Source organism: Strigops habroptila, chromosome 8 (genome assembly GCF_004027225.2).
Source record: "Strigops habroptila isolate Jane chromosome 8, bStrHab1.2.pri, whole genome shotgun sequence".
In the NCBI taxonomy this organism is placed as follows: Eukaryota; Metazoa; Chordata; class Aves; order Psittaciformes; family Psittacidae; genus Strigops; species Strigops habroptila.
In genome coordinates, this window is record NC_044284.2 from 5,324,847 (window position 1) to 5,343,423 (window position 18,577).

The 18,577-nt window shown below is 40.0% G+C and overlaps 1 protein-coding gene across 4 annotated transcripts in view; it reads left to right on the forward strand.

Annotated features, from left to right (window-relative positions):
• The first annotated feature begins 6,735 nt into the window (after positions 1-6,735).
• FNBP1L (formin binding protein 1 like) overlaps positions 6,736-18,577 on the forward strand; it is a 58,496-nt gene continuing 46,654 nt past the window's right edge. For all 4 annotated transcript variants that reach the window (XM_030496479.1, XM_030496481.1, XM_030496478.1 and 1 more), the window contains exon 1: positions 6,736-6,958. In XM_030496479.1, the coding sequence (XP_030352339.1) occupies positions 6,935-6,958 (24 nt within the window). In that variant the 5' untranslated portion in view covers positions 6,736-6,934. The remainder of the gene's footprint in view (positions 6,959-18,577) is intronic.

Genomic DNA, 18,577 nt, shown 5'->3' on the forward strand with positions numbered 1-18,577 from the left:
GCAATTCATCAACCGGTTTTCAATTAAAACTCCTTTAATGAGATTAGCCAGTAACCCAGGATACTGATTACGTTCAAGTGTTAAGGCAGATTTTGCACAACTGCATATACATTTGTGTTTCTGATCATAATTCAAAGCCAGATGATAGTAAAATACTTCAGCAAGTCTGAAAATGGGTGGTGCTGATCCTTAGTCACACATTCATCCACTATTCATTTTGTTACAGCTTGAATTAATACCATGACAGACTCTCCATCTTTCAATATTGATACAGTACGTCAATCCATATTCTGCTTGCAAGCTGCTAATCAATGCAGAAAGCAGTTGCTATTTAAGTCTTACGTTATTATCTCAAAACTAATAATCTCTATGCCTGTAGATAATACAATAATGAAAAATAGTGGCTATTGGAATTCACCATAGCTAACCCTAACTGCATATTAGATACAGCTCCTTTTAATGTAAGGAAATGTGCATGGATGGGCTTGGTGGGAGAACAGTAAAGACTGGTTAGGTGAACTGGAGATATCAGAAATTAAATTAGCAAGCCCTTGGCATTTATGGTTACATTTTGATCTAATTCTGAAAGTATGTGCAAGGAAAGCAAACGGATTTATAGTATTCAAGCAGGTCAAGAGTTGAAAAGCATATTTTGAAATCATGATTTATGGGTATTCCTTGACATTTTGTAATTGTTGAGGCTCCAGCTTGGGATGCAGTTGTATATTATCAAAAGGATATGCTGAGTTACCGTGTGATAGTCTTGCTTCATGGGAAAAAAGCAAATTCCTGTGAAATAAGAGGTTGTTGGTACTTAGAATATTGCTAGTTGGTGCTGATTGACACCATATTTCTTCTGCTACATATGGCATGGAAAGATGTGCTCTTGGCGATAGTACAGGCAAAAAGAGTGAACACAGGATGTTTCATACAAGCAGATGGAAGTTCTCATTTTCCTCCTATTTATAGCTGGTGTAAGTAACCTTTCAGTTCTGTTATCCAGTCACTGGTTATGACTGGTGATGTCTTCCTGTTTTGCTTGCTGAGACGAGAGAAAAAGAAGAAACATACCTTTCTCTTCCTGTTTAAAATGCATTTCAGTACAGACTGGAAAGATGGGGGGGTTACCATTCTTACCACAAAAATTCAGAGATAGGAGAAAAATCAGATCACACTAAGCAGTGGCAGTGGCTGCACTAAGTGCAGTTTTCCTTCTGCCTTGAAGCAGGGGTGGTGTGATGTAACTAATACAGTTTCCTGGTTAATAAATAAATAAATTTTAAAACATCAGTACTCAGAATAAAACTGTGAGTTTATTTTACATAATAGTTGAAATAGGAACCCAATGAAGGTAAGCCTCTAGTCAGATGCACAGATACAAACTCTATGCCTACTGCTGGTGATGGTTAAATAGCCAGCCTCTGGGAGATAGAGGAAGTCTGTGGAGAAGACAGCACAAGTTGAAATGTGAAGACACCTATTCTTTTGTCACTAAGTATATCCTGAGCTGTAAAGTAATGATTACACTCGCCACATGGAAGCCTTAGAAACATCAGTATTTTTTAAAATCAGAGCACTTGAAGTGGTGGTGATGGGGGAAATACGTGTGTAAAAGAGGGGAGGGACTGAAATTCTTCTGGTTTTGAAGCAAAAAGAGGTAATATTTATGGGTTTTGCAACACTTCATTTTCTTTGTAGAGTAAAAGTCCAATTTTAGTATGATGGAGAGACTGCTGGCTAGCGGAGAAAAGGATTAATCGCACCTCATGCTGAGAAAGAGGTATCTGGAAGTAATTTGTTTGGTCCTGCTGATTCTTGTGGCAATGGAAAGCTAAGCTGCTTTGCTCTTTAGAAAGTGCGCCCACAGGGAGTGCCAGACAGCTTTTCTGCCACTCCAAACTAATCACACAGACTGTTGTTCTGCCAAGATAATATCTGTAGGTACACTTGTAAACTCAAATTCGGTTGAGAAGTGAACAGAATTAGCAAAACACGTAACTATTGTAATCACTGGAATGATGTGGATTCAGTCTAAAAATAAAATCAGGCAGCTTTCTTTTTAAAGCCTGCCTTAATTAAAGTGATGGGCAAAACAGCTAAATGTAACAATAACTTTTCTAAGCTAAAAATAAGTTATCATCATCTTCCATAAAATGGTAATGATTTACAAGGATACTAGAACAATGCAATCTATCACAAAGCCTTTGCCGCATGTCAGAATTACTTAAATATGTCTTTTATGTGTTCTTGAGTCCCTTTAGTGAGACTTTGTTTATTGTATTGTTTTGATCCCCCCCCAAAACTGACATTTTTAAGGATGTGACTAAAAGAATAAAAATATTTTTAATAAATATTTTAATAAAGATATTACCATCATGTATGGTAATATTTGTTTAATTACTTCTAGGCCTAGGGCCAGTTGCAATCCCTGATAACGGAAGCAATGTCAAAATGATAAGTGATTAATTATAACATTTCCAGCAATGTCCTGCAGAGATGCAGTAGACTCTTCCCCTCATCTTACAGCTAGGTCATTTCACATCCTGAACTGCTGAACTGGAGGAGAGCGTAGCTCAGGATATATATGGGATCTCCAAGAGCAAGACTGTACTTAAGCAGGGAAAGGGCCTAATGACGGCTGATGTCAGACTTCTTGCTAAGCTGAAATGGAAGCTGGAATGGTAAGTGTTCTACTGCTAAGACTTCTGTTTTATTTTTAATGAATTAAAATTTTAGTTGATCACATGGTCTTAATATATTGCTTATGAATTCCAGGTTCTGTGATAACTTATCTAAGTGTTTTTCAATTAACTTACTATCAGTTGCCTTGTAGTTTATTGTTGTAACGAGCTATAATCTTCTATACTGAGGAAGAAGTGGCTACTAGTTTAAAGGTGTAATGCACATCTCTGTGTACATACTTGATACATATATATATATATATACACACACTTCTGGTTTTGGAGGAAGTACAGGTTGAAAGCAAATCAAAAATCAGAAACCAACCTTGACAACAGTTGTGCCCATATTTCAATTCAAATGCTAATAAAGCCACTGAAATCCGTTGGCAAGAAATAGGATTTGCACTGGAATATTTTTTAATCCTGCAATATGAAAGCCATATAAAAGGCATTATAAAGGTTTTTATCCTATATCACACAGACTTTAAAAGCTTACATTGGGGTATTTTTATGTTTTAAAATTGTACTATGTCCTGATTGATGATGAAATACTTACTGCCTTTCCAGGAATTCTGGAAACAATCATTCCTCCATTTCCCTATATTGGATATACGTTGTCCAACTCTCCCAAATCTGTTTCATTTACTTTACCTGAAGAAGAATGGCTATCAGCACTATCTCAGATAATTGTGAACTGTATCCTCTGAGTCAGAATTTGTCCTAATTCTCTAGCGGTGTTTCTATGTCTCACAATGGAGGTCCAAGATCTGAGCTAGTTGTGCATGAACCAATATGGCTAAATGGCTCATGATGCTTCCATGCAGAAACGCTTAGGTTGGGTCCCAGAAACACTGTGTTAATGTGTACAGCTTCTGGCTTAATCAGCCTTACTTCCTGAGTCTAATTGTTAACCTCTGAACATGAATAATTAGCCAGGCTGCAGTAGTGCTCTAATGCAACGATACAGCTTCCTATCCCGGCGCTAGCTAGTTCAAAGCCAGTTCAGTAATATCTTTTGATTGCTCCTCTTTATAGCCTGCATATGTTATTAAAAGGCAGGTATAGCCCAGAGGCTGCTGTGGTAACACCTATCCTGTTCTACATGGTATTTCAGAGCAACCTCTCAACTTGTTCTGGAGGTTGTGAAGTTACCCAGAACTTCGGCAACATCATCCAGCTCCTGACACTTGCTTTACCCTACGGCTTGTGAAGATCTTTCTTGAAGAGACCTGCATGGAAAGAAGGAATCTTGTTTGTCCTGGGAAAACCTCTCATTAGCTAGAATTAGGCTTTTTAAGCATTACTGAGAAGCTAAGTACTGTATTTATGTACGTGTGATACAGGCTGCAGTTTCCTTCTCCTAAAATGGCTAGAGATCGCCATAAAACATTCAATTTTGTTATATTGCTCTGAATTGAAAACAAATCATGACACGTTGAGAATGTTGGCCTTGCACATTTTGCAGAAATTGGAGCAATTAGTTAATTCTTAAATTACGGTTAAGTAAAAGAACCCAAGGGTTCAGGTATCAATCAACCAACCACAAATACATATGTATTGCATGTTGAAACTCCCTAGCTGTATGTTTCATGCAAGGAAAGGCCAGTATTTCAAATGTGAGTGCCAAGTAAGTGTCTGGCTTTCAAAGCTTCTGGATCCATGGATCCAGAATTTAGGATCCATTTTCCAGCAGATTAATTTTCAATACTCTACTGGGGCTTCTAAGGTTGAAAGTTCTAACTCGAAAATTATTTTTTAGGGTTTATTTTTAGATACCTAAGATGAAGGAATTGGAAAGGTAAGTTCTCTGAAACAATCTGAAAGATCCTGGCTCTCCTGAAGCCAGCAGCAAATTTCTAATTCACTCAAATGGTCAGGACTCTCACCCTTACTGTTTAAAGTTTTAATGTACATTTGTTTCTCAAAATTATGCTTTAAAAAAATAAAACTGCCAAATCAGGGTTCCAAACCCAAAGCTGCCCAGATCGTTGGTGCAAACCTTGGTTAGGACACAGCAGAATATAGATTAATGTGTGATTAACGATTTTGAAACCCCTCTAAAATTATATGCCGCAAGTTACAGCATAGGTATTAATTTAAGAGAGCATATAAAATGAGAAATTTTATATGCATATAAAAAGCATATGAAATGAGAAAATTCTTTTAAATTTTCCTGTAATTATGTTTTGAAGCAGGTTATCTCATTATGTGACCTGATAATATTTTTTGAAGAATCATATAAAGGTCTGTGGTGAACTGGTAGCTTAAGTAAAACATAACTGAAGTCTACAGCATTTAATGGAAATTATTTTTCCTATTCCTGAAAGGCACATAAGTTGAGCGAATTCAAATACATGATTATTCATCGGTTTTATAATTTATTAATTTCTGCTTCATTACCTGAATCCTCAACATGTGTTCTGCAGGGATGCCTCACACTAGACCATGTTGCCCAAGGCTCTGCCCAACCTGGCCTTGGACACTGCCAGGGATGGAGCATTTACCACTTCTTTGGGCAACCTGTGCCAGTGCCGTACTACCCTCACAGTAAAGAACTTCTTCCTTATATCTAACCTGAACTTCCCCTGTTTTAGTTTGAACCCATCACCCCTTGTCCTACCACTCCAGTCCCTAACGAAGAGCCCCCCCTCCCCAGCATCCTTGTAGCCCCCTTCAGACACTGGAAGCTGCTCTGAGGTCTCCACGCAGCTTCTCTTCTCCAGGCTGAACAGCCCCAACTCTCTCAGCCTGTCTTCATACGGGAGGTGCTCCAGCCCTCTTATCATCCTCGTGGCCTCCTCTGGACTTGCTCCAACAGCTCCATGTCCTTTTTATGTTGAGGACACCAGAAGTGTACACAGTGCTGCAAGTGGGGTCTCACGAGAGCAGAGTGGAGGGGCAGGAACACCTCCTTCGGCCTGCTGGTCACGCTCCTTTTGATGCAGCCCAGTATACAGTTGGCTTTCTGGGCTGTGAGCGCTCACTGGAGACAGCTCATGTTCAGTTTTCTTTAATGCATGCAATCTACAAACAGAGTTGATGTGTCAGAGGTCAATAAAGTGTGCCCACGTGTGGAATTTAACCTTCAGAGTCTGAAATTTCAGGTTTTATGACCACTGGCTTGCTAAAACATACATGTGGCTACCACAGCATGTGGCACACCTTCATTTTGTGGATCCCCACAGACCCAAATGCATTTCTCATGTAATGTGACTAGCTTATAAACGTTTCTCTCCAGAAATTACGTGGTTGATCTGTGATCTCATCTGTTTATTTTGATTTATTCTAATACAGTAATTCCATATCTATCTAGAAAAACTTGCATTTTCCTTTCATATGGAAAATAGGACTAAGCCTAAATTAAGCATGATGCAAAGGAACATTACCTGAAAGGTGACCTGGAAATGAAAAAGTTATTCGATTTAAATAATTATTCTATTTTTTTTTCATGGAGAATTAAGACAGCAGTATTCTGAGGTTTTATTGTAGCCTATAAAAAGATATGGTAAATAGGAATGAGGGGAAAATCAAGAATTTGATGTCGTGAGAGGAGGAAAATTCGGGTGGCTTTGCTTCGTAACAGACACTTTGGTGGAAAAAGTCTTATTTTACGAGGATTTAACACCCCTCCTTTTCTATTTGGTGAGGAAACTCCCTGCTGTAGTTACTCAACAATACGACTCAGACAACCGCTCTATCAAAACGGGTTATTTTATCCTCAGGTATCAGCCTCCCAACTTCTCCGTTTGTGATTTACTAACACACCTGTGGCGTTAAAATACAAACGCTTCCGGGTTTATTTCTCCTCTCGCCACCGTGCCAGGTGCGGAGCGTGCGGGTCTCCTCCCTTCTCCCGGCGTGAGTCAGCGTTTCCCGGGAGGAGGCCTCGCGGCCGGGCGGGATACAAAGACCCGCGACCTCGCCGCCGCCTTCCCCTCTCGTTAACGAGTAACGACGCGGCCGCCGCTGGGACGCGCTTTCCCCCGCCCCGTCCGTGGGGGCTGCGTGCGGCGCTGCTGCCTCTCCCCGTCCCCTCAGCCGGGCCCGCCCCTCTCCCAGCCTCCTCCGCGGCTCTCCCCCTCCTCACGCTAGGCGGAGCTGGAGCTGGGAGCGGCGCCGATCTTCGTCGCCGCCTCTCCCCAGTGACCGAGGGCACCGGCGCTGCCCGGCGGGACCCCCCTTCTCCGGCCGACGCCCGTCGCCTCATTCCCGCTGTCGCCTCTGCTGGAGCCGGCGCTGCCCGCGAAGCAGCCATGAGCTGGGGCACGGAGCTGTGGGTGAGTCCCGGCTCGCCTCTCATTGTGTCTGGGATTCGCCGCCTTCCCTTGTCTGCTCAGGCGGCTTCCCCGGGGGAGGCGCGGGGCGGATGAAGCCGAGGCGCTTTGTTCGGCGGCGGCCACCGGGCGGGAGGGGGTGTGTGTGTGGTGTGTGTGTGTTGGGCCGGGCGGGGGTCGTTCGAACGCGGCGGACGGAGGTGGCGAACGCGTTGGGACGGGGAGCGCCTCGTCCGGGGTGCGGGTGCGCCGCCATGGCGCTCACCGTGGCGGGGCTGTGGAGGGGGGGAGCGCGCCTCCTCGCCCTCCGCCGTTCGCCCGGTAACGGTCGCAACGGGTCGGGCTCCTTTGTGTGCACCCCCCGCCCGCCGCTGAGGCGAAAGGAAGAGGGGGGGGTCGGCGCGGGGCCGGCGGCGTGCCCGGGGGGTGGCGTGGGGCGGGGTCCCGGCGCGGCTCGGCTCGGGCAGGGGCCGCGGCGGGGCCGGGCGGTCGTAGCGCTGCTCCTCGGGACTGCTGAGGTGAGTAAAGCCTTTGGAGCCGTCGCCCCTGCCTGGAAGCAGCTATTGTGTAGCTTTGTCTCTAACAGTACTCCAGAACGTCGGCTAATAATCCTGTGTGGCATTGTGGTTTTAATACGGAGACTTTGGAGCGGGGAGACAGTGTCTGTGCGCCTCTGTCCGACTGGCGTTGGGTCTTTCCTCAAGCCTCCGCTCCTCCTTCTCCTCAGGCTTTTCGGCTGTGCAGAAGGGGCTTCTCCCGGGGGGAATCTGCACAGCGATGTCTGTGGCGGGGTGCTTCGTTTTCTCTGTCAGATTTCCTACTGTTGCTGCTGTAACTGGAGCTGACGCTGGTCGTGGGAAAGCTGAAGTGAAAAAAGTAGCACCGAGCAGGGTTTAACGTCCTTCGTTTGTTTGCTTTTAAAGACTGTGAAGCACAGACACTTGCGCTGAGGGAAAAAATAAACTACAGAAAGCTAAACACTGTAGCTTGAAGTCTGCTCAGGAACTCCTGCCTGCGATCTAGCGTTATACTTTGTTTGTTTAGAAGTTGGATTAAATTCCTTTATCAGTAGTTTCTCGGGCTATTAGTTTCCAGAGGAGCAAAGATCTGCGCAACACCGAGACAACCCGAGTGAGCTGGGGAGTCAAAGGCAGGCTGAGGCATTGCAATCGGACGCTGTAGGTGGGGTATGGGGTTAGTTGGGGCAATGAAGCTCCTGAAGCCACCTGAGTAAGTCGTGGCTGGTTATGCAAAATGAAGACGCAGTAGCATTGTATCAAGTGTACTACGTGGAGAAGCCCGATTTAAAGGTATTTAAAGGTTTTGTTAGCGTTTCGTGCAGTGTCTCGTACTTAACTAGGATTTACAGGCATGATTGGAATTCAGATAAAATACACTTGTGAAGTACTGACAGCACCTCTGTAACAAAACTGAAATGTAGGACCATGGTAATGTTAACGGTGAGGAGCAAGTAAAAGCCAAGATTTATCTTGGCAGCACAAGTATGTCTTTGTAGCTCACGCTTGTATATACTTCACGTGAGAGGTTGTAGGTCAGTGGTTTGAAAGAGTGGGGTTTTGCGTTTTAGGAGAGCAGTGAATTTTCTTCTGTAAATACTTAAATATGTATTGCTTTAGAAAACAGAGTTTTATTTTGCTCATCTCTGTGCATTTTTGGCAGCCTCCTAATTTTCTTTGTTCAGCTTGTAAATGACAGTTAAGGTTTTGTAGTCTATCTTGTGTTCAGTTTTGTACAAAAGTGCTTACCTTCCTTATGTGCTTAGGAAATATATAGAAAAAGGTGGATTTTGACCTCAGACTTCTTTTAATGACAGGCATTTCATTCACAGTATCATGAAACTAGCTGAATCTTATCTGGACCTGCTATACGTTTGTGTTTCCATCCCCCCCCCCCCCCCCAAATCACTAGGTATTAGGTGTTGGTTTGAAGAAATAATGCCAGAATTTTAAGCTAAAGATTTTACTCCAGCACTTTTACTTCAGCAAAATGTAATATATTTTTTTCTTGATATCAGGTGATATCTGCAACTCTACACTAGTGAGGTAACTTTATGCAGAAAATGGTCTGCTTGGAGCTATACAACTAGTCTTTGCCAATACAGGTTTTTACATAAATGTGCACCCTTTAAATGGATTATTTTTATTCTGTTGAATCTAATCGCACTTTAAAAAATATTAGGGTTATAAAGCAAACTTCTCTTAGTTGGAAAAATATTGAGTGCTTCTCTTAGCTGTTGAAAAAAATATTGAATGCTTAATTGCTTTAACAGCTTGTGTTGGTCAGGTAAAGATCTTATTTTCTTTTTTAAATCTGGCAGAAAATGAAATTAATTAAAAATTGGCTTAAATCTAGGTTAAAAACACAAGGAAAAACAGTATTTGTGGAGCTTACAGAAAGGGCTCTGAACAAGGAGTAAATAAACTCTTAATTAGATGTGTTTGTGTTCTAATGCAGCTTTTCCTTCATCATTCCCTGTTGCCAGCATCAGTGCAGCTTCAGAAGGCAGCTGCTGTGGGTTTGCTAATGGCAGGTGGGCACAAGCAACTCATGACATTAAGAGTCTCCAGCTGCAGAGACCTGTTCTGCACAGATTTACTGGAGACCTTGTTGAGCCTGAAGCTCTCCCTCATTAGTGTTTGCAGCTGTGGTCATGAAGTGGAATTTTTCAGGATTAAGATTGCTATGTAGATGATAAGCTTTTCAGAACACTTGCAAATACATATGTAGGTTTTGCTGATTGACTGAGGCAGATTTGATGATTTTGTATCTGGGGTTAACCCTGCCTGGTCAAATGTTATCTCTTCATGCTGATTATTGGTATTTCATGCTGATTGACAGTTCTGACTTCTTTTTTTCTCCTGAAGTCTTATGCATTGTGCTGTTTCTGATAAGTAGAAAGTGTGTGTGGATGAATTTGGAGACAAATAAGGACCCAGAAATAAAATCAGGGGATTGAGAAAGCAGCTCATGTCTGGTACTTGTGTGGTACTTAATTAATGTGCCTGTTCTGGTATTGCAATGATGCATGTGCTAATTAAATGGTTATATCAGGTGTTCAAAAACTCTGTAGATGATGCCTTTAGTGACATGGTTTAGTGGTGGTCTTGGCAGTGCTGGGATAATGGTTGGACTTCATGATCTTAAAGATCTTTTCCAACCTGTTTGATTCTATGAGCAGGGACATGACAAAGGAAAGATTTTCTTGGATAGGCCAGTATTTTCTAATTCTTCAAATTCTGGAGCTGCTATTTCTGGATATTTCTGTGGATAATGTGTTTTTTGTTTTTCCAGCAACTTTTTATAAGTACACCAGTATTCTCTCAAGTGGGTGTGCATTGGCCAAAACATGTATGTCTTGAGTAGGCTGAAGTAGATAGAGGCACTGTGCTTTTCGTTATGTCTTGGCTAAACAGCAAGCTCCCTGTTGTGTTTCCTTTGATAGCAGTGTATGAAACAATGTGAATTAGTAATAGTAAAATAACTGTTGATTCATTTAAGACATTCTGTCATTAGAAATGTTTCCTTCTACAGTGTTTTCTGTGCTGTGTGAAATGTGTTCCACTTTTGTGCTTTTTTATCACAACAAAAAATGTTGATCAATTTTGAAGATATTATTCCACAAATGTGTTTATTTTCATCAGTTCATTTATCTTTGTGGTCGCTGTGCGGCATATTACTTATGGTGTGTCCACACAAAACCGAAGATACTTCAGTGAACTGCCTTGCATGGTAATAATTTAGTGGTTAGAACAGAGTAGTGAGAACTGGGAAGTGTAGTCTTCTGTAATCCAGTTGAAATTACATTTTCTGAGAATTTGATGTTGTGTGCTAAATCTTCCTATCTGTAATATTTAGCTTTTTCCTTGGCAATATTTGTAAAGGAATATTCATTTGATGAAAGGGGGCACATAATCACGAAGTTGCATTGTTGTACTTCATTGGTAATAAGGAAGTTGTTTATTGAGATACAGTTTTCAGAGTTTTGCTTGTTTGAACACTTTTCAAATGCAGCTTGCTTGTGTTCACGCAGTTAAGAGTTTACACACTGAAGTCCTGGGCAGACTTGCATACTTGCTTTATAAGGTGCCCCATCTGACTTCTGTCAAACTGTGCAGTAGTATGTGAGGCAAGAGTAAATGAATGGAGCTAAAATTGGGTTTTTTTAGTAACTGTAAATATTTAGAAATAAAAATGATGGATTATGATATGCTAAAGAATTACTCAGCTTGAACATCTGTTCAGCATGTATGTTTCTGTACATCTGGAGTTCTTTCTGTGAGGGGTGTAGAGTGTACAAATAACATTAACATAGAATATTTAACAAAATGTGTCTGGTTATTGTTGTCTTGGGGTTTTGTGCAGTTAAATGGAATATGTAGTGCTTTTGCTTTGATGCTGAAGGCTCACTGAGCTTTGGATACTGGAGGATGGTCAATAATGAAGTTCTTGGCTTAATGAGTGGAGACAAGTGAAAGTCCATGCGATTGGCACTCTGAAGTGGCTTCCTTGGAAGTTGATGAAAGAGTTTGTGCTGTCGCTTTAAAAAAATCAGGAAGGATGTTCTTCAACTTTTGATGCGCACGTTCTGCTTTCAAACCTGTGTGAACCCCTTAATAGCTGTTGGCAGAAAGAGCGTTTGAATACCATGTCAGAACAGTTTCAGCCTGTAGAACCAGTCTAGCCATCTGCTTCTCACCTCTTGATAAATATTTAAAGCAGAAATTTTGCTGAGGGCTTTTTTGCTAAGATTTTATGATTAAAAAAAAAAAAAGGCTATGGAAGATTTAATGATACAATTGTTGTGAGATCCTTGGGGCCAAAGCACACCATCTTTTATAATTAAGAAACCACTGGCATTGTAGAATACTATTTTAGAAATGAGTTACGTTGGACCAAAGAAAGATCAAAGTATATTTGGTGATGTGCTCTTTTTAATCTTTGCTTAAACAAATTTCATTCTGTGCCTAAACCCAAGTTTTATTTTCAAAAATATGAAATAATTTTCAGTTGCATCAATAGTTTTTCAAAAGCTGCAAAAAATTTTCTTATGCTTTCAATGCCTGTTTCAGAAATTGTTTCCTTCTTGGTTTAAAATCAGATATTTTCTTCTTGTGGAAGAAGATAAATTGTGTGGTGATGTTGTCTAATCTTTAAAGTTGCCAAGTTTAATTATATGGAAAACATCCACAGAATGAAAATATGAAAAAGGTGACTTCAAAAGGAACTTAAATATTATGTAGCATACTTCTCTTGTAATAATTTCTCGTATTTTTGCTCACTAGATTAGAAAATTTGATATTTTTTTTTTCATCTAAATAAAAGGTTTTTTAAAAGCAGTTTGAAACCAAGGTTTCTACATCTTAAACAGAATACTGCCTTTAGCATTATTAATGTTAGTAAATAGTTTTTGGGTTTTAACAGTTAAAAAAAAACCCCAAATGTTGGAAGTAATTCTAAATATCAAACTCTATCCCATGTGGAATTTCTGTGCTTTTGAATCTTCATAAACTTCTTTTCCAGTGTGCTAACATATATTGTGTTAAAGGCAGTATTCTGTTTAATATGTAGATGTTTGTGAGTTGAAACCTGGATGGTTTTTTCCCCATAGTTCTCCTTCAACTTAACCCAAAGATTGCAAGCACTACGCTGTATAGATTCTCTTTTTATTCACTCTTTTGCTGTTGTGGTCTGCAGTTGTGTGGAAGGAATGTGGCTTGTGGCTGCAGTATGAAATCACAGCGTTTCCAGATGCATGGGGTGGCCATATGTTTCCTCTGTCATGGGTAGATACTGGGTAAAATGCTTAACCTCTGCGAGGGTACAGTCTTTCACAAGGAGCATTGTGCTGCTTATCTCATCCTTCTGAAGACCTCTGAGATTCCCAAAGAGAAAGTTATGTAAGGATCGAGTACTTGCTTATTGAATGTGTTAGTTACTTCAAGCCCCAGAATGAAAACAATTGTATCAAGTTTTTAGTTAGAAATCATGTTTGTCTGTATTTTTCCAGCAATTGTCTGGTTCGTAAACATCTGACCCTTTTTACTGATATTTCCAGGAAGGGGTGAGTCATTGTCTTGAGACTTTATCAGTGTGGGTTTGATGCTGAACGTAATTTAAGAACGTACACGTTTGTGCCCCTGAGTATCTGTTTAGAAAGCATTTTTTTCAGTTTTAAAAACTGTTTATCACCTGATAGCAATGAAAATGGCACCTACATTTTATTTATGGCCCCACTTGTGTATGTACTTGGAAATGTATATGCTCTTCAGCGAAATTTGTACATACATCGACTTTACTAACCTGGAAATGCTGAACACTGGAAAAATAATGTCTGTTATTTTAAAAATGTATGTACTATCCTTACTTGTAATCCAAAATCTGAGAGTTGCCTATATCCAGATTCTGAATGCTACAGATGGCAGTTTGATTTCCTGAGTGAGAATAGCAGGAGGCTGTTTGAGATTGCAAGATCTCTTAGCTCAACCAAGCAGAGATTTCTTTAAAGAATGTATCTGTCAAAATAATGATTTTTTTTTTTGGATTGGCAAAACCATCAGAAGTTGTGATGGAGAAAAGCATGAGTTAAGTCTGTTGCCAATGTGTTCAGGTTTCTGTTCTTGGCGGAGGGTATCCAAGTGGGTATGATTTGTGCTTTCAACAGTCTGCAAGTAAATGCAGGAAGACAAACGGTTTGTGTTAATGCTTGTGTAGAGTTGTCACTGATGCTATAACCTACTGAAATAAGTCTGAAAATGTCTAAAAGTTCATTTGTGTAGTTAAATTCTTATACTGGATTGATCTAGGTGAGACCCTCTGTTATTAATACAGTAGTTAAATACTTACAAATACTTCAGTCCTTACATTTGCAAAGCAGTTTCTTAACATGCTTGGTAAAACCAGTAATTCACTAACACAAGGATTTGGGGTTTTGCTTTTTTACAAAGGAAGGGAAGTTCTTTAACACATTTCAAATGATATTTTCATTGTTCATTGCACATATGTGCATACTTCTTCAGCAACTTGAATTCTTTTTGGTAGAGAAAGAACTCCCCGAAGTCCAGATATGTTCAGCTTTTTCCTTTGTTGGTGAACAAATTGTTCAGTGGAAGCTGAAATTCCAATCAGCTTGTTTCATTTTGCCCCTAGTGAGTTTACGTACCCCAGTCCCTTCTGCTCTCTTGGCAGAGGGTTAGGAGGTTTGTCTTCGGATGCATGTCAGTGCTTCAGCTGGATGGGAGGAGAAGGGGAAAAAAAGTAGTATACTAATGAAAACCTGGTTTTCATTAAAATGTGGACCTTCTACACTGACTTTGTTTATGGAATTATCTGTAGTAAGTTAGTCTGAGTTGCTGGTTTTTCTCATTACAAGTTCTATTCTAATACAATACTGGCAGTAGTATTGTATTTCCTGATAGGTGACAAGAACAAGAAAGGGTTTGGTTTCAAGTGTACTTAGTTTCTGTTAAGTTTGAGCATACTAAAATTTGAAATAGTTACATGTGAGGTTCATTAATACGTTTTCCTTGATTTTTTTTGTTTTTTCTTTCATCAGGACTCTGCTTTTGCTTTATCATTTACAATAAACAGGACGTTAGACTGCTTAAAGTGCTTTCTGACATTGTGGTTTGTGTGTTTGTACATAATTTTGTTACTTTGTGCATCTTTCAAAGGAGAAGTGCAGTCTTACAGTGAGCCAGAAAGCTAGCATTACAAGACCTGAATTTTTCTTGGGCTTTACTGTTGAGCTCTTGTGTGGTCTTGTGCAAGTAAGCTTATTTCTTGTCTCTTAGTTGGCTTGTAAAATTGAATTAAGGTTTGAGGCTTTTTTAAAAATCAAATTAATATTGTAACAATACCTGCATTTTTAGAATACTTCAACATTCTTTAATGTGTAAGTAGAAAGCAATATAATGTTAGAAGCAAAACACAAAAAACGAATTCTAGTAACTTGTACTGATTCTCTTTGATCAGACTGTCTCTGCTTGAAGTAACCATTGAGAAAACTTCACTTGAATGGGTAAAATCTGCTGTGTTACTCACAAGAATGTTCATCATTTTATCATGGTATCTATTTGTAATGCTTATGCTTAGCAAGTATTTGTTCAGGAGGCAGGTACCAGACAAATCACTTCTCACCAGCTGGTACACAAGAAATACTACAACATGCTTTTTTTGTAGTTCCATATTAAGTAAACAATATTTTTTCAGCATTGTGTAATGAAATGACATCTTCTTGATCTGAGTTTGGAGTGTTACTTAAGCACTGAAAAACTTCTGAAATATGACAGCAATTGCACTGGAGAGTTGAGGCAGTCTTACTTTTGGCGTGCTTGGGGAACCAGATGTGATGAAGGTGGTGAATATGGGTGTGCCTTTTGGATCTTTATCAGCCTAGTAAATCCTTTGGAAGCACAGCGTTTGATTGCTGGATCTCCTGATGGCTGCCCAACTCGAGTGGATGTGAAAGCCTCACTTTGTAAATTCTGATGGGCAGAGAGAGGGGGGTTTGTTTGAATGCAGGTATGCTTCTTGTACACTTTGTTTTTCCCCCAGATGCTTCATTTCTTTCAAAGAAGGTAAATAATGTTTTGAAATAAGCATTTGCTGTAGGTAGCATAGGGTTTTCTTGTGGCCGTGAGTAGGAGCACAATTGGTATGTGTGAACCCAGTACCATATGACACAGTTGGCTTTCTCTGCAGCAGAGGAATATTCTGGTAGAGGAAATTGTAATGTTTCTAATGCCCAACACTTCTCTTTTTTCCCCTCCTTCCCCAAAGTGGATAAGTTGTTCCTGGTTTTGCTAGCTGTTATGATGTCTCATTGTCCTGCTGGTTTTTCCCCTATTTATATGAAGTCAGTCACTAATAGAGGAATATTTAAGGTATTTGACATCTGTAATCCAATAGTTGGAGTGTATTTTATGTCTGTGTTTTAGTGCCTGGAACCATTAGTTGCATAGTGGGCTCATGTTGTGCTGCTTTCTACACAATCACAGAGTATAAAGACCATTCCAAGTTTGGGTAACTTTCAGTTCCAGCAGAAGATGAGTCGTTTACTGATCACGTCAAATGACAAGACTAGTGTAAACCCCAGTATTGTTCAACATGACGGGCAGGGATCTCAACTGCAGTATTTCAAATGTTTCTTTTGGTAAGCCTCGCAAGCCAGGGGTAGCAATGGGGTGGACCTTGGTGGTGTTTGCAGGGGATCAGCACATAAGCATCCTAAGAGGATGCAGGAAATAATTGTTGAAATGGCGGAGGGAGTGTTGGATTCTCAGGAAAAGCAAACAGTAATCCTTTGGTATAATGAGGTAATAGAGCTGTAATCAGCCAGCAGTGCCCTTGAAAGTGAGATTAAGAAGCTAATGTTTGATGTAATAGAGAAGGATGCAAAGAGACAGGGAGAGGTAACACCCAAGAAATGTATGCAGGTGAAATAATCTCTCAATACCAGAAAAAAGGATGTTGCTATAATTGAGAAATGAGATGGGAATGGATAAAGATTGCAGCTACTGGAATGGTTAGAAAGAGCCTGCTTTTCAAAAGAATTACGTAGAAACTGTTAACAAGTCTTAGTACAGAACATAGATATGAGATTTAGGAAAGAAGCCAAATGCTCTGGTGAAGGAAAAGTTAAAGGTTAAGACCCTAGTTTATAAAGATACAAAGCAATAAAGTGCAGTAGCTGATAAGAGGTGATGCACATTATCTGCATTTTGGTGAAACATGTTTTATCGTAGTTTTTCTCTGAAAACAAGTTCAAATTTGTGATTACTAAATGGAAAACTGTATGAAGGTCTGTCAGTGAGGAGCAGTAAAACAATTTTGTTCTGAAGTGTCAAGTATAGGTTCCCTCATCCCCCTTAGATCTACTTTTATTTAGACCGTAATAGTGCAGATACTTATCTATATATTTAAATTCACTATTTGTTCATTTTATGAGCAAAGATCTCACAGGATCAACAAAACTCATTTATGTGCTTGGGAGTAAGTATTGTGTACCAGCTACTTTTCAGAGCAGGTTTTTTTTGAGAGGGGGGTAATTGCAAAGCTGATTAAGTCTGCAGATACTCTAGTGATATTGCAGTACTAATGCATTCTTCAAGGTAATCTTATAGGACAGTCTGTTACTTTTCACCCTGCCCAGCCTCTCCAGTGTGTTCCTGTGGTAAAATGTACAGTGTATCCTCAGTTACCACTTTGCATCTAAGGTTCCTGGTTCTACCTGTAGATTGTAGTTGCTCGCTGCATTATTTAAATCGGCAAAAATTACTGATGTTTTGTTATTTTGTTTAATTATTTAATGGGATGTTTTTTCAGGCTTATGAGCTTTGTTGGAAACTGGGATTTAGTAGAACACGGGATTTAGATTAGTATGTGGATCTATGGATGGTGGCAATTTCACTCTCAAGTGATTTAGAATTAATCTAATTAGTTAAAAGTTTTATCTTAATAACTGGGGTATGTTATCTGGGAAATTTGCTGAATAGTAGATGATGACATTTGAGATCTGTGCAACATGGTCAAGAAGGTGTTACAAATTTGTGTGGACAAGGGGAAGAAAAGGATGAACATGTGTTAAAAGGTTCTTCAGCATGTTGTAATAAAATGGGAAAAAACCAGACTGGAATATCTGGTTAGGTCTCATATCTAGAGGATAGTATGTTTAGAAGAGGAAAAATTAGTTTCTTGAAAATAGTAACTTATCAAGAAAGTCCAAATGTCTGGGATTTTTGTACTTCATAAGTAATGGCAGGGGAATGTAGACTATACAGTTCCATGAAACTTCAATAGAAATGTCACCATGTGGGGCAAGCCAAGCAGTTTTGTCAAGTGTCCTGACTCTGCATGATACTCAAATATTTACTCCTGTAGCAAGAGGCGTGGTGGTCTGATTAAGTCTTTAGGTTGAGACTAAGGAAGTAGGGGCTGTGAGTTATTTGTTTTGGTTTAGCTTGATTGCTCCTTTGTTTTGTAAAAGCTGTGAGGCCTTTTGTGTTCCTGGTCCTGTTCTCATTCCTGCTGAAGTATTGCATTTGGAGAACCTAGGTTTTTTCAACCTATCTCCCCGAGTTTGAGGCTCTGTTAATGTTAAGGTTTTGGGGGTTTTTTTTCCTGATTGATCTTTCTCTAATAACAAGAGCAACTTCTTTCTAAAATGGCTTTTAAAGAAATATTTTTACTTAGGTACTGGTGCTAGGGAGTGTAATGATTATCTCTTTCCAGGAACACTGTCGGGGTTCCTTGGGCGCTAGCCTAGCACTTGAGAGATACCAGTATGGTTCCCCGAGTTTCAGCTTTATCTTCTGCATTCCGGAGAGGGAAATAGTGAGCTAGGAGTAGTGGTATGTAACTAAGAACTTCTAACTGGAAGAAACATCCAATCAGTGGATTGGAATTGGAGTTGCAAACCCAGGAATTGGCTCTGTGTGTTAAAACCTTAGTAGGTGCAGACAAAACCAATGACAGGCTTAAGTGTGCTAGTGGCTCTTGTGCTTGGATGGCTTAACACCCAGGGGCTTTCAGTTGCTTTGGTTCTGAGGGGATGTCCTTCAGTTTCACTGAAATTTCAATAATTGAACTGAAGTAATTTTCCCT